The sequence below is a fragment of the Sorex araneus genome, chromosome X, assembly GCF_027595985.1.
Source record: "Sorex araneus isolate mSorAra2 chromosome X, mSorAra2.pri, whole genome shotgun sequence".
NCBI lineage: Eukaryota > Metazoa > Chordata > Mammalia > Eulipotyphla > Soricidae > Sorex > Sorex araneus.
In genome coordinates, this window is record NC_073313.1 from 20,100,620 (window position 1) to 20,117,171 (window position 16,552).

A 16,552-nucleotide genomic window follows, 5' to 3' on the forward strand; every position below is an offset into this window, starting at 1 on the left:
GGAAAAAATTAAGGGGAACCATGCGTAACTCTTGTTTCCAGGATACGTCAGTGAGGCACTTAATCAGATTAAATCCTAGCCCCTGAGAGCTCAGAAAATTGCCAACTCATTTGAAGACTATAATAAATCAATGGATTACTGGGTTAGTGTATCTCAGAGATCGAATCCAGGACCTCACACATACAAAATGGTACATCATATTAAATAGTTACGTATGGCAATTTTGGACACAATTTGACTACCATTTTGAATGGTACGCCTAAATAGGAGACTAACAAAGTGATGGTTTTAGGCTGGGGAAAAATAAAGGTCGATCTAAAGAAATTCAGTTTCTGGTGGTCTTCTACTTGATGTCAGAACCTTGAATTATAGATCCCAAGTTAAAAATTATCACATATACATCACATATATTTGATGAACAAAAGTAATTGCCTGAATAAACACAATATGTAATTCTTAAAATATATTTTAGGACATGATATGTATTGTTACTGTAATTCTGTGTTGTCTATTAGCATTAACGAAGACATGCTCTGGCGATATAGTTCATCTTCATTATGAAAGTAACAAAAAATGTTATTAATCAATAGAAACATACAATTAACCATAAAATATTTAAAACATACTATTATAAAGACTAAGAGCAGACAAAAACAAATACTATATGGAAACATCAACTGTAAACTTAAAAATATCAGCTTATTATTTTCAGTACTATATATGTAGAAGTATTATGATTAAGGTTTCTGCTAGAAGAACCTATATGGGCAGAATGCAGTATAAAACCATACGAAATTTTCCCTTGACGAGGCCAAAGAGTAGCATGACTGTACATTTTCAATTTTTTTTTTCTTTTTGGGTCACACCCGGCGATACGAAAGGGTTACTCCTGGCTCTGCACTCAGGAATTACCCCTGGTGGTGCTCAGGGGAACATATGGGATGCTGGGAATCAAACCTGGGTCGGCTGCATGCAAGGCAAACGCCCTACCCGCTGTGCTATTGCTCCAGCCCCACATTTTCAATTTTATGCATATTTCTTCACCCATTGATCTTTGAAAGTTCTAAAATATGAATACCCATTACCATAGATACGGAGTGAGGGATCTGTGTGTGGTGCTTTTCAAGGAGTGCTAGGGGTCTGGAGGTTCCGCCCAGAGACAGATACTCCCTCTGGCTATGTGTTCTGGGCTACCTTTTTGAGCTATTTCTCTGATCTTTGCAGGGACTGTTTGGGGTTATTCTGGACTGCACTTTGGGGGTGCCAGGGATCACTTCTGGTGGGGCACCAAGGCACCATATGAGGTACAGGGATTAAATTCAGTTCGGCCTAGTGCAAAGCAAGCGCCTACCTCTCTGCATAGGCTCTTCCCAAAGCCCCTGGGGAGTTTTAACAGCAAGGCTGCCCTCCACCCAGGATGGCGCCATGCCGGGGATCTAACCAGTGTGTCTCAAGCAAGGTAAGGCCTTCAGAAGCCCTTACTATCTCTCAGGTGCTACAGCAAGTTATCAATGCTTTTTCATATGGAACCCTATGCAAGTACACTTTCTTTTTATTTTACTGAATGCCAAGCCTGATGTATAGTACACCTGAATGAGAGTGTTTGTGACAGTGTGATTTGTAAACTAAGTTTATATTTAATCATTTAGATGATCAGCTACCCAAACCTTTGGAATTTCCTGAGGGTCGTGATAAAGGAGTCTTTACTATGTTAATGAGGTCGTTTTGGGGGGAGGAGGCTCACTTAATGAGGAAATGGTTGCTGGGGAACCATCCCCTTTGGTTAAAAGGTAGAAACCTTTCAGTCCCAAACAACAGAGGATGATTTAGTCAATCATGCCTTTTTAATGATGCCTTCATAAACACCCAAAAGGACAGGGTTCAGAGAGCTGAAGACTTGAGCACTGCACACAAAGCCCAAAGCTTTTCTTACTCTATGCATGTCTTCCACCGGGAGGCCATTTGCATCCTTCACCTCATCCGTTTATAATAAACTGGAAGTCCAGTAAGTAAAATGCTTCTGAGCCCTGCACACAGTTCTAGCAAATTCAATGAAACTAAAGAGGAGGACATGGGAACCTCTGGTTTACGACTGGTCTGAAGCAAAGCAACAAGCGGGAGTCTGAGTCTGTATGTATGCGTGTGTGTAACTGAGTCCTTAGCCTGTGGGTTCTGCATAGTGGGAGAACCAAATTGTATTGTAAGAAACCCAGTCGGTGTTCTGAATGTTGCAGGAGGTGCAGGAAACTGCCCTACCCTCATTGAATTTGGGTACAGAGAACACCTCTCTGAAGTGTTAGAAAAGTGTAATTTTCTACCATGCACCCGGCTGATGAAAGCTTGTGATCAGCAAAGACAAAGGACAAAAGGGTAGGGAATAAGGAACCTTTGCTTCGTGTGTAGTCACATGACCTACCACTCATGGTTTGGATTAGCAGCTGTGCCATGCTCTCAGCTATTAATGGAACAGTCCCAAATGGACTTTAGAGATGGATACTTAAGGAAATGCAAGCTGAAAACAAGATTAACTATGACAGCCAAACTATAAAAGATGTTTGGTTGGACCTTCAAGCAAAAGCATATCAGATTTTTTTTTTTTTGCTTTTTGGGTCACACCCAGCGATGCTCAGGGGTTACTCCTGGCTTTGCACACAGGAATTACTCCTGGCAGTGCTTGGGGGACCATATGGGATGCCGGGGATCGAACCCGGGTCGGCCGCGTGCAAAGCGAAGCCCTATCCTCTGTGCTATCACTCCGGCCCCGAAAGCATATCAGATTTGAGAAGTTTGAGCTTAAGCCACTCGTCTCAAAGCTGCCCTTTACGGTTAAAATTGATCAGGGACAAGAGTAAGGACCATTAAGACTCCTGCTGATCAAGAAAGTGTGTAGGGGAAGGTCACAATCAAGAAACCAATAAATCAGAACGTACAGTGTGTCGGAGGCCCATGTGGGACGCCAGGGATTAAACCTGGGTTGGTTGTGTACAAAGCAAGACCCTCCCCACTGTGCTACTGCTCTGGCCCAAGACTTGTTCTGTTTTGTAGGCTGCCTGGTGAAACGTCACTGAGATGGAAGGGGAATGGCCCATTTGGCAACTGCTTCAGATTTGAATGTTGCAGCGTGGAAGACTACGATTATCGGCCCATAGCTCAGATGGTTGGTTGGACCCAGATACAAAAAGTTCCTGAGGGAATGGCCAGCCTGGTGGACTGGATGAAAGTCACTGTAAGGTTGGTTTACTCGGAGAGGAACAACCCAGAATAATCAGCTGAAGTGCCTTTGTATTCATGCCGCCTGGGACTGGTTTTCTGACAAAACTGTGAATATGTACAACCCGCCAGGTGGTGAGAGATATTGTGGTGACCCATTTCATACGAACACCTTAACCTTAGTGCTACAAAACCAAAAGACTCCCTTAATTTGCTCTTTCAGCTTCCACTCATGGATCCTACAGACACTAAAAAAATATTCTGAGCTAATTAACAAGAGAAAGGGGGGAGACCTTGCCAGGCTCAACTGCCAGACTGAGTTTTCCACGGGACCCTGGAGAAGGGTGGGTGAGCCCAGCACCTGCCCAAATAGAGCCCCGGCAGTCAAAACCCTCCACACCCCACAATCCCCATCATGCTCAAGGCCGGACTCCACTACTCGGGATGAGCCTCATCCAGAAAATGATCTGGTGAAGATCTCAGGTATGCGGGTTTTGTGACTGAAATCTCCAGAATCTCACGGGATCAGGGATGGGCAACCCCGTCGCATCTCCTTGTTCTTCTGGAAGCCTGGGAGTCACGTCCATGAACTGCCTTTGGCGCCAAATAAGTTCCTTAACTGGCCAAGATCCAGAGACTCAACTAAATCTCAAAAGAGATCCGACAAGTTGCAGAGATGCTTCTGGACCCTGTGCCAGGCTCTGTCACCTGAGACACCTAAAGTCACCATCCAGTTAAAAACGTAACATTTGGGGCTGGAGCAACAGCACAGCGGGTAGGGCGTTTGCCTTGCACGCAGCCGACCTGGGTTCGATCCCCAGCATCCCATATGGTCCCCTGTGCATCGCCAGGTGAGACCCAAAAAGAAAAAAAGTAACATTCAAAATTTTTGAATTCCTGGAGTGCATGAGCGCATTTTCAGCTGTGCAACACCTCAAACTCTACACCACTGATAAGCCAGGAGTAGCACACTACATTGAATGGGATGTAAAGTAGAAGGCAACCAATCTCGATTGAGAAAATATAAATAAACAAGGCTTAACCTGTAACAACACGTAAGTAATCTCTTCTACCAGGGCTTAATGACTCCATGCTCAGATACAACAATATTCACACACTTCCTTCTAAGGAAATATTTTTTGATAATTTTAGTGAATTATTCAGGGCCTGTTATAGTGGCAGGCTTGAGGGATCTTTGGGAAAAATGGGAATAATGGTGGGAAGGTGCAATGGTGGTGGGACTGGTATTGGAATACTGAATGTAATAAAGCATGAACTACTTTATAAAAATAAATAAATGCTCATGTTAAGCGAAATGAGTCTGAAAGAGAGGGACACACATAGAAAGAATGCACTCATTTGTGGAATATAAAGTAACAGAATGGGAGACTAACACTCAGGAATAGTAGAGATAAGTAGCAGGAGGATTACTCCACAGCTTAGAAGCTTAGAAGCCGGTCTCGCATGCTGGGGGAAAAGGCAGCTCAGATAGAGAAGGGAACACCAAGTAAAGGGTGCTAGGAGGGCCTGCTTGGGATGGGAGATGAGTGCTCAAAGTAGACTACAAACCGAACACAATGGCCACTCAATACCTCTATTGCAAACCACAACACCCAAAAGGAGAGAGAGAGAGCAAAAGGGACTGCCCTGCCACAGAGGCAGGTTGGGGTGGGGGCGACTGGGTGGGGGTGGTGGGAAGGATGCTGGGACCATTGGTGGTGGAAAATAGGCACTGGTGGAGGGATGGATACCTGATCACTGTATGACTGAAATGCAAGCATGAAAGTTTGTTAAGTCTGTAACTGTACCTCACGGTGATTCACTAATAAAAATTTAAATAAATAAATGAATAAATAAATAAATGCATTTTTAAATAAAGAGAAAGGAGGAGAGACTGATGGGAGTGTTCAGAAAGAACACGGTCACTGATGAGGTTAAAACACAAAGTTTTATAGTGATATAGTACTACTTAAGACTGAGTGGGCCAAAGGGACTTCCTGTTGGTCTACCAACATCAAAGGGACCCCCCAAAAGAATACTCTATTCACCCCTTGCTATAGGATACCTGTGAATAACAAACCTAAAGCTTTATTGATAAATCCCTGACTCTGAGCACAATTACACTAAGAGAATGCTACAATGTAATAGCTCATCGGATTAAAAAATAACTGGAACACTCAAAAACGTATTATAAAAAGAAGTTAAATTTCCTTTGCCTGAAGTTTTATTTAGCATGTATATGTATGTATGTGCATTTATCTCTGTGCTTTCCCATGCATAATTGTCTCATGTGACTGAACCTTTAAACTGTTCTCTCTGGATGCGTGTCATAATTTAGCTAAATTGCAAGATACTCAGCAGTGTCCAGGGTGGACACTGGAGGTGTCCACCTATAGCTGGTGAGGGCTATTCCCTCAAATTAGACACTAGTACTAGAACCTCTTCAGTATTAAAGTATGAGACAGATCATTGTGTGTGTGTGTGTGTTATGCTAATGGTGAAATATACCTTACCATTTCAAAGAACACTTCTCTGTAGTAGTCACTGTTAATGCAATTTTAGACTAACACATAACATAAGCTATGAACAATTTTAAAATTATCACACTTCATATAAAATTTTGGTTATGGGGCTGGAGAGATAGCACAGCAGGTAGGGCGTTTGCCTTGCACGCGGCCAACCCGGGTTCGATTCCCAGCATCCCATATGGTCCCCCGAGCACCGCCGGGAGTAATTGCTGAGAGTATGAGCCAGGAGTAACTCCTGTGCATCGCCGGATGTGACCCAAAATGCAAAAAAAAAAATTCCGGTTATGTTTAGGATTCAAACTTTACAAGTCATTCCAGATCATTATCTAGTATTAGAGTTGTAAAAAGCATTTTTATGTTGAGATTATTTCATGTAATAATAGCTACAGGTAAATAAATGCACAATTAAATTTTCCCAGTTAAATATTATCAAAGTTTCAGACACAATGTAATTTGCTAGAAGATTTTACAAGGATCTTAACTGCTATAAACTGCTGAAAAGTATTTACTAACAAATTACTGTGCCAGGCAGTAGAGACATAAGGCAGCATGGAAGCATGGATATAACTGGAAAAGATTTTATGATAATAAAAAAAATCAGTTTTATATTTGGATTTTCCTATTTTCTCCTTACCTTTGGGAGTTTTTGCAGTAAACTCAGGATCAAAATAGAAAGTATCTTCAGGCCTGCCAGTTGCAGGTTTAAAAGGTGGATGAATTTCTCGTCTGTACAGTTTCTGGAGGTTAAAAAAAAAGAGACTTACACATGTGTAAATCATTGAAAAATAGCCTCCCAAGTAGGTTCTAATACTATACTCACATTCCAGTCTATTGTTGAGAAAAATAAGTGTCTTTTTATTTCTTCAACTCCATCTGGTCCTGCACCTATTAAAATGAAAGATAATGATTAAATGGTCATTTTATTTCAAGGGGAAACATTTATTCTTTGCTTTCAATACATGACTTAATATTTCATAATCCCACAACACAAACATATACATCTTCCCCCCCAAAAAAAAATAAACTGCAAAGCACACAAGAAACAAATTCATTAAAAATTTTTACCTAATCTGTTGGCAGGATTTCGCTTGAAAAGCATCCGTAAAAGACTCTGGGCTTCAGGACTCAAAAACTGAGGCATCCCAAGTTTGGCTCTAAGTAATAAATTCACATAACAGCATTTTACTTTTTAGAGGCATCTACTTTAATTTAAAATTTCAATTAAACTTTACTTGGAGAAGAAGTGTAGACTAACTCCAGTTTAGGTGACGATACAGAGATTCTGCACAGCCTCTGCTTAGTTTCCCAGGTAACAGCAACTCACAGAACTCGAATACAGTATCACAACCAGGACGCAGGTATTGAGACAACCCACCCAGCTTATTATTCAGATGTTCCCCGGTCTTAATCCCACTATTTATATGTATGTGTTTTCTGAGGGGTACTTTTTGGGCCATACCTGGCAATGCTCAGGGGTCACTCCGACTGGGGCTCTGGGGACCACAGACAGTGCCAGAATTCGAAACCTGCTCAGCTGCAAGGTGCAAAGTAAGCACACTACCTGCTGGACTGTCTCTCCAGCACCATGAGGGTATGTATACCTTTATGTGATTTCAATTTTATACGGAAGCTCCTGTATTCAAAAGCTCAGTAAATGCACGTTATGGTTTATCTCGACTGGGATCCCTAACACTGCCCCCTTTATTACTCTTTCCATCTCCCTCCTTGCCTTTGGTCCTAAACAACTCATCTAGTTTTCATTTCTAAAATTTGTTATTTTAAGAGTTTTTCAAAAATTCAACGTATTCATACTATTACCTTCTTTCACTCAGCATAAGTACCACGAGTCACGTAAGTTGTGTATATCAAAGTTGATTTTTAATTGCAAATTTATTTTGCAATCAATTAATTGTAATTCTTACGGTATCACTGTCATCTTGTTGTTCGCGATTTATTCAAGTGGGCACCAGTAACGTCTCCATTAGTCCCAGCCCCGAGATTTTAGCAGCCTCTCCTTACCCGTCTTTCCCAACGATTGGAGGCTCTTTCAAGGGTCAGGGGAATGAGACCTATTATTGTTACTGGTTTTGGCATATCGAATACGCCACAGGGAGCTTGTCAGCCTCTGCCGTGCGGGAATTCTTACTGTACTACAGTTAATTCGTTTATCTGCTGAAGGACATCTAGGCTGAATCCAAATGCGGGCTGCTATGAATAAAGCCGCTCCAATATTTAGCGGCTGACTGTCATGGGGCTGGAGAGAGTACAGTAGGTAGGCTGCCTGCCTTGCCTGTGGCTGGCCAGGTTAAATCCCTGGCATGGTTCCCTGTGGGCATAGAGGAAGGTGAAAACCTTGAGCATGCCTGGATGTAGCTCCCAAAACTAAACAAAACTAAAAAGGACTTTCTGATGAGGGGTTGAGTCAACGGCTGAGTACCCCTTTTCACTTCCTAGAAAGGGCAATCAGGCCAATGACGCCTTGGTGGAATTCCTTTTTTTTTTTCAAAGGCGAATTTAGAAATCCAACATTTAAAACTGTTGAAAGAAAATGTGCTGCATAAGCCTAATTTCTGCTCTTATTCTCTTTAACAGTCCTGCAGGGAAGAACTGGTGAGAAATAGGCCTGGGGAACACCTCAGGCTCTGTGACACACAGTATGGAATCCATTGGCCTAGATGAGCTTAGAGGTCTGTTTCAGCTCTTAATATATAATTTAATTTTTCCCCAGTCTACAAATTAAGGAAATTAAACATTCCGTAAATATGAAAATGAAAACACTGCTGGGAAAAATGACCAGCTGAGAAATTTCTACTTCAAAAATGCATCCATTTATTATTCAGTGTGTTGTTATTGAGGTACACATTGCTTAGTGCTGAGTTGACAGGTAAAGATAACCCTAGTCCATGGCCAAGATGGATATAGGCAATTTTAGTAAAATAATAGACACATTCAGATACATGGAAAAAGTGCTAATGAAAGACATATGGGTAGCTTACTTAACACAAGAGACTGTGAATGGCCTTAAATATAATTTAAAGGTTCAGAATTCATTCTTTTTTGTTTTTTGGCTTTTTGGGTCACACCCGGCAATGCGCAGGGCTGACTCCTCACTCTGTACTCAGGAATCACCCCTGGCGGTGCTCAGGGGACCATATGGGATGCTGGGAATCGAACCCGGGTCAGCCACGTGCAAGGCAAACGCCCTACCCGCTGTGCTATCACTCCAGCAGCCAGAATTCATTCATTTGAATAGTACTCCTCCCAAATTTTATTGAATAACATTAATTTCACTAGGTATTTGCAAGAACAAAAAGTATTTCATGTTCTAACATTTTGACATTGGATTTTAGGCAATTTTTGGCAGATATGTGGAATGTTAAATATTATACGCCCCCTCCCCCATATTCTCTACAGTGACATAGCTTACTACATTACATATACAAGGCTGGGAAGGAAATCTGCACTGCACTGTGGCACTGTCGTCCCGTGGTTCATCGATTTGTTGGAGCGGGCACCAGTAACGTCTCCATTGTGAGACTTGTTGTTACTGTTTTTGGCATATCGAATACTCCACGGGTCGCTTCCCAGGCTCTGCTGTGGGGGTGAGATACTCTCGGTAGCTTGCCAGGCTCTCTGAGAAGGAAATAAGTATTTTTCATATAATTTTTAATTTTTTTGATTGAATCATAGTGGGATACACAGTTACAGAGTTGTTCATGATTGGATTCCAGTCATATCATGTTCCAACACCCATCCTTTCACTGGTGTACATGTCCCACCACCAATGCTCCCAATCTCCCTCCTGTCTGTCGCCCCACCCCCGTCTCTCTGGCAGGAACTTTTCTCTTCTTTTTCTCCACCTGGCCCCCCGCCTGGAAATCAGTATTTTTTAAACATTTATTTTTGATGCTCACATTTCAGAGAATATCTAAAAAACAATGTAAAAACCTAGTGTTTTGGTGAACAAACCCGGAGAAACAGCATTGTTAGGCAACAGGACATAGCAGAAGTCTGTGAACAGTGAGCTAACATGATCAAAGCTATTTTGAGATGGTAACTCCAAGCGTAGCACAAAATAACTTGGAATGGGAAGAAATGACAGGCAGCAGATGTTTCACTTAGGAGCAAGCGTGGGTAGGAGGTCAGCAAGGTTTCAGATCTGTAAGCAGATCCCTGCAGAGGAAAGGCTGGAACACTCGAGTACTTCTGAGGATGAATTTGGTGAATATATGCATATGCAGGAGAGAGCAAGAAATCAAGAATGATTTCGTTTCCCTGATGAGGGAAATAAGGTACATAAAAATGCCACTTCCAGAGAAGTAAGATGAAAAATAGACGAGCAAACAGAGATGTATTTACTTTAAAGATGTCCATCCATGCTTGTCATGGACAGCCATACAGATGAGTAGGCAGAAGTACAGGTCTGGCTTTTGATGTTAAAAGAAACCATTACAATTTTGAGAGTAGATATAGGAAATACTGAGGTCAGCCCAGAAACTGAATGGGAATGGGAAAAAAAGATGCCAGAGATGGAACTCTGGGAAACAAGAACATTTCTAAGGCGGTGAAAAAAATCCTCAACAGGGCCAGAGAGATAATCCAGCAGGAGGGTGCTTGTCTTGCATGCAGCCAACCTAGGTTTGATCCCCCGAATCCCATATGGTTCCCCAAGCACCACTAGGAGTAACTTCTGAATGCAGAGCCAGGAGTAGCCCCAGAGGACTGCCAGGTGTGGCCTACAAACAAACAAACAAACGAACAAACAAACAAACAAAACCTCAGCAAACTGGGCACTGATATAATGAATGCAATTGGCTGAATTATACTGATGATCAAATCCCACGAGCCTTTTTTTGTTTGTTTTTGGCTTTTTGGGTCACACCTGGCGATGCACAGGGGTTACTCTTGGCTCATGCACTCAGGAATTACTCCTGGTGGTGCTCGGGGGACCATATGGGATGCTGGGAATCGAACCCGAGTCGGCTGTGTGCAATGCAAACCCACTGTGCTATTGCTCCAGCCCAAATCCCATGAGTTTTTAATAGTAAAAAAATAACAGTAAAAATGAACACTAAAACCCAACTCACTGGACAACAATGCCACTGGCAGTAATTAAAGTTCTGGCAATGGGAAATAATTTAGAAAAGAAGTAAGCATTTATTAAATTTTTCTTGTTGGAATCTTATTCCAAGGTAACTAAATACTCCTAGGGTAGATGATGGGAAGTTCATTGTTCGGAAAACACCAGCTAATCAATGAGGAAAGAAAATAGCAATTTGAAAATCACAATTTAAAGATCCCTTTTAAAAATGGAATGTCTGTAATAATGATTTTCAATGAATGAAACCATTAGAAGTAAGCCTGAGAGGGAACTTTCTAAGGGAGGATTAGCTGTAACCACAGGAACTCGTCACTGAATGTGCCGCAAGCCTCACGAGCTGATGCAACAGGGCGCAAGGGCATAAGCTCTGAAAGAATCCTGCCAAAAAGTTAACTCAAAACTGGGGAAGGGAGCGAATTCAACAACATCACAAAGACAATAAAGAAGTTTCCACATTCCCAGGGAAAACCTCATTACTATTGCAACCACAGGGACGAGTCACCCAAACTATTTTCTCTCCACTCAGTCGCTGATCAAAGGCAACTTCCCCGTGAGCATACTTGCGCAAACCAGCCAGGAACTGCTGTCCGGCCACGGAGGTCGGGAAACAAGAACAGACTGACTCCCTCGTGCTCGAGTGCTCACCGGGGAGCGCCAGTTCCAGCCAAGAGACTGCATCCACTCTTACAGACGGTGGCAGCTCACCCGAGGCGTTGAAAAGCAGACTTTTCACCTGCACCCTTCCTCCAAACCCTGGATTACTTAAGATCAGTAGTCTACTCCGCTTGGAGTAATAAGCAGGAAAGGCAGAGAAGCAGAAAAAATAATTACGTGCTAGGGAGAGGAGGAGCGTCAGCAAGAATCAAATATTTCCCAGAGACAGCTTCCTTGTTGGTGAGGGGGCTCCCCAGAGGTGACACGCACCCAAGTGGGTTGGAGGAGCAGGAGACCGAATCCAGAGCCCTGTCGACGCCAGTCCTGCACTCCAATCTGTCGAGCTACCTGCCCAGCCCCGGGAAACTGTCTAGAACTGTCCCGTATAAAATGACTCCTGTGCCCTACCGCTTCCTTCACACCTCAGGAGCATGCCATTTCTTCCTTTCCTCATCATATTACTATCTGAAATTAAACTTATTCATATCAATATTAGTTCCTCACCTCCACCGCCTTGTGTGCCCCCCTCCCCCAAGAATGAAAGCTTGGCAATGCCAGAGACTTTGCCAGTCTTTTTCCATGCTCCATACTAAGATGTTCATCATTTGTTGAAGAAATTGTGTGAACAAATGGTCCAGTCACCTTTCTGATACGCTGCCACCGATTTTAGCAACCAGAAGATCACTGATGAGCAAAATAGTAGCAGTTTCCATAGAGTGATGGGGAGGAAAGACAATCAGCCTTGGAATAAAAGCAACCAAATAAATAATAACAGAAAGCAGATTCTTCTTGAAAGTAACTTTGTGTTAGAAAGACACAGGAAGATGGCAAAGAAACATGAAAGGAAGCTGAGTCAAAGAAAGGTTTTTCTCTCTTTGTCCCACTGAGTGACAGATGCCGCTGGCACAGTGCCAGGGCAAGGATGCAATCCAGGGGGTTTTCTCTCAGCACCAGCTACCAAATCCTGGCCCCACTGCCTGGAGGAGGACCTGTGAAAGTGCTAAGGCATTATTGTCTTTGGTGAGAGAGTATCAGTTGAAATGAAGAACTAGAAGGAGATGTGGTGACGAAGGTTCAGTAAATATTAGTTTACGGAGCAAATTATTATGATGAAAAATAAAAAGCCAAATGAAACTCAAAATCCCCCAAACTCAAAACCAAGAAATGATTTACCAAAAAAAGCGAAGCGAAACCTTGCCAAGAAATACATCGCTGCCAGAACCCCTCATCTAATGTAATCACTTTCCCCTTATGTCGCTTCAGGTTTTTGCCATCTAAAAATGGATCCTAGAAACTATGCTTCAGCTTGTCTAATTTTAAACTTTTATATATAGAACCATGTAGTTTTTATTACTCTGTACTGCCTTTGCTCAACATTCTTTTAAGATTTATTCAAGTGGTTGCATATAACTGGTGATTAAAAAAAAATTCTATGACATACTATACCTACGGGCCAAAGGCCTATTCTTTATTATTTTTTTTCTGGGTCACACTCAGTGGTGCTCAGAACGTAATTCTGCTCAGTGCTCAGGTTTTACTTCTGACAGGGCGTAGGGGAACCATGTATGGAGCCAGGGACTGAATCCTGGTCAGTTGCGTGCAAGGCAAGCCCCCTACCCATTGTACTCTCTCTCCAGCCTTCTTATACTGCTCTTAAATTAAGAACTTTCTTGTGTTTAAGGTGCTAGAAATAAGCAAAAAGACTGAGTCCATGTACGGCCCACAAGTCCCAAAGTATTTATAGACAGTTTATCAACCCTTATTGCAATACACTGAATACAGAATAAAGTAATAATCCACTTTACCCATCAGTTTCCAGTTTTAGGTGATTATGAACAACGCTCTTATGAATATCTATGTATTTTTTAAATTTGTTTTGGAGTCACAGCCAGCAGTGCTCAGGGATTACTCCGGCTGAGTTCAGGGATCACTCCTGGCAGGGATACTGGGTGCTGGGGATTGAAGACAGGTCAGCTGTGTGCAAGACAGGTGCCCTACCCGCTGTACTATCACTCTGGCTCCATACTTGTTTCTTTATGTATTTGCGCATAAGTAAGGACTTAGATACAAATAACTTGGGTGCCTAGAAGAGGGAACTATTGGGTGAGCATGTATGTATATACGTATGTATGAAAATGTATATACATATAAAATATAGGTGATCTCCAAAGATAATGCCAAAGGTAATGCCTTTCAAGGTGTGTGTACTTCTTTCAGCTATGTATGCAAGTTGAAATGCTCTACATCCGGAGAGCAACTCCAACTGTCAGACTTTCTACTTTGTGCCGCTATGGTTACTGTGTCACTGTAGTGTTTATGGTACTGGGGATCACACACAGGGTCTGACGAAGGCGAGGCAGGAGCTTTAGCACTGAATCACATTCCCGGCCCCTACTGCATGCTCGTTTTCAGTTTCTGGTGCCCAGAATCAACCTGATGCTTGTGCTCTACCTCTGAGCTACATTTAGTGCTTCCACTGAACTATTTGTGATTTTAATGTGGAATTTCCAATTAATGAGAGCAAATGCCTTTTTGTGTCTACTGGTCATTGGCTATCTTCTTTTGCGGTGTTTTGGTCACTGGCTAGCCTCTTCCGGGAAGTCTCTACATTTCCAACCCGTGTTTCTATTGGTCTTTCTTTAGCTCATTAATTTTTGATATACCTGATATCTAATTCATACAAATTGGCTCCATGCATTAAAAGTAATTTTCTTTCCTGTGTTCTGGGCCACACTTGCCGGTGCTCAGAGGCTACTCCCAGCAGTGCTGGGAGGTGGGGCGGCACACGGTGCTGGGGATTACACCCAGGACTCCCACATGCTAAAGATGCACTCTTGTGCCTATGTGCTGCAAATTTCTAATCGTTGCTCTTAATCGAATCTGTAGACAAGAACGAGTTACTAATTTTTGACCTATTAATAATGTATATTTTCCTTGATGACTAGTGCTTTGTGTCAAAAAGACTACTTTTTCAACTTCACAGTTGAAACTTTTTTTGTCCTTTTACATATATCTATATTACTTAGAAAAGCGTTTTGTGTATAGTGTGAGACAGGATGTTTTGTTTCCTCTGTATGAATAGAGGAGTAGAGGGTGGGGTACCTTAAACACGGTCGACCCGGATTTGAACCCTGGAATCCCATATGGTCCTCTAAGCCCTGCCAGGAGTGATCCCCAAGCGAAGAGCCAGGAGTAAGCTTGAATACAGCCGGGTTGTCTGTACTCGTTCTTATTCCCATCTCTGTGCTCAAGGGCTCCGGGGACCAGATGGGGCAGCAAGCATGGAACCCATTGTGTTGTGTGCAAGGTAAGTCTTACCTGCTCTACTCTCTCTCCAGCCCCCTACTGTAAACAGTATCTTTTAAAAAATCCATTTTGGGGGCTGGAGTGATAGCACAGTGGGTAGGGTGTTTGCCTTGCACGCGGCTGACCTGGGTTCGATTCCCAGCATCCCATATGGTTCCCTGAGCACTGCCAGGAGTGATTCATGAGTGTATGAGCCAGAAGTAACCTCTGTGTGTTGCCGGGTGTGACCCAAAAAGGAAAAAACAAGAAATCCATTTTGGAGCTAGGCATCTCATGGCCTCTGAGCAGCGCTGGGAGCATTACCCAGAGAAGCCCCTAAGAACAGCAAGGTGTGGTCCCGGGAAACCCCACGCCCCAACCAAAGCATACACATAGAACATGAGAGTCTACATAGTGCTCTTTTACTTAGCAACTTTGCTAAGCTCTTGTTTCAAGTATTTATATGAAAATTTTGATTTTCATGGACATAATTATTTTATGCAAACAATGACAATTTTATTTCCCTTTATTCACCTAAATCCTTTTTTGGTGTTTCAATAACGCCCCGTGGTACTCGGCCCCTACTACTCGTGCTGTGCTTGGGGAACCATTTGGGGTTGGCGCTGTGCAAGGCAAGTGCTTCACATGCTGTACTCAATGGTCAGCCCAACCGCAAATACTGTCTGCTTTCCTCAGTCTGCTTGTTAGCACTCCAGGATAATGAGAGTAACAGTAGAATGGGCATCTTGTCATTCCAAATCTCAAAGTAGTAGGTTAAAATGTTTCACTGATAGTATGAAGATAATATATACTCGACATCTATGAAGTTTCTTAGAAGTATTCAAACCACATGTTAATGAATTTCTCCATATTTCTTACATGGAAGCTGACACATAAAACCTAAGTTTTTATTTTGAAGCACTTATTAATTAGTGTCTTTATATTTTAGGTATTGTGGGCATACCAGCATTAATATTTACGGTAGTAAAATAAAAAGTTATTGCACCCCCCCCCCGCCAAAGTCCCTATGTTCCTTCTGGTAAGTTTATTTTCAACTGTCATCACAACATATTCACTAGAGTGTACTTACTTAAGGATCATAGTCATTGTTTCTTTTCTATCTTTTCCCTGGAAAGGCAGTGTACCAGTGAGCATCTCAAACTACAAAAGAGGAAAAATAATCAAAAACCTTAGTCAGATACGTTTAATCTCAAGATTTAAGGTAAGAAAAACATCACCTGAACAAATCTTTAAAAATTGCCATATAAACATACAAGTGATTAATATTTCTACTGGTTCATTACTGAAATTCGTAAAAAAGCACCGCAAACCTTACCATCAACACACCAAAAGACCACCAGTCTGCACTCTGAGTATGACCTCGCCGATTAACTACTTCTGGAGCCATGTACTCCACAGTTCCACAAAAAGAATATGCCTTCTTTTCATGGTCAATAGACTCTTTACTTAGGCCAAAATCTGCAAAGCAACATTGATTTTAGAAATGTACTATAATCATCTGCACACATGAAGCTTAAATTTGAGTCCCAACAATTAATAATGCTGGGGTTTGAACTCGGGGCCTTACACATGTGAAGATATCTCCCTGACCATTTATGTGAACACAATATGCTAATTGGTATCTGTACCATGATTGGTCTTTTCTCCAGGAGTGGGGGAAGTTGGTATCCTACCCAGTGGTGCTCAGGAAATCACTCTCACAGTAGTGCTCGCCAGAACCTGCAGTGCTAGGGATGAAACCCAGGGCTCCGCG

General features: G+C 42.3%; 1 protein-coding gene and 1 non-coding gene across 7 annotated transcripts in view; both read right to left on the reverse strand.

The window, feature by feature from the left end:
- RPS6KA3 (ribosomal protein S6 kinase A3) overlaps positions 1-16,552 on the reverse strand; it is a 120,946-nt gene that overhangs the window by 25,703 nt on the left and 78,691 nt on the right. For all 6 annotated transcript variants that reach the window (XM_055121584.1, XM_055121583.1, XM_004612235.3 and 3 more), the window contains 5 exons: positions 16,115-16,257; positions 15,869-15,939; positions 6,804-6,892; positions 6,559-6,623; positions 6,373-6,475 (listed from right to left, as the gene is read on the reverse strand). In XM_055121584.1, coding sequence (XP_054977559.1) covers positions 6,373-6,475; positions 6,559-6,623; positions 6,804-6,892; positions 15,869-15,939; positions 16,115-16,257 — 471 coding nt within the window. The remainder of the gene's footprint in view (positions 1-6,372; positions 6,476-6,558; positions 6,624-6,803; positions 6,893-15,868; positions 15,940-16,114; positions 16,258-16,552) is intronic.
- LOC129400700 (small nucleolar RNA SNORA30/SNORA37 family) lies at positions 12,367-12,497 on the reverse strand. Its single transcript, XR_008627886.1, has one exon. It is a non-coding gene; the product is annotated as a small nucleolar RNA SNORA30/SNORA37 family (small nucleolar RNA).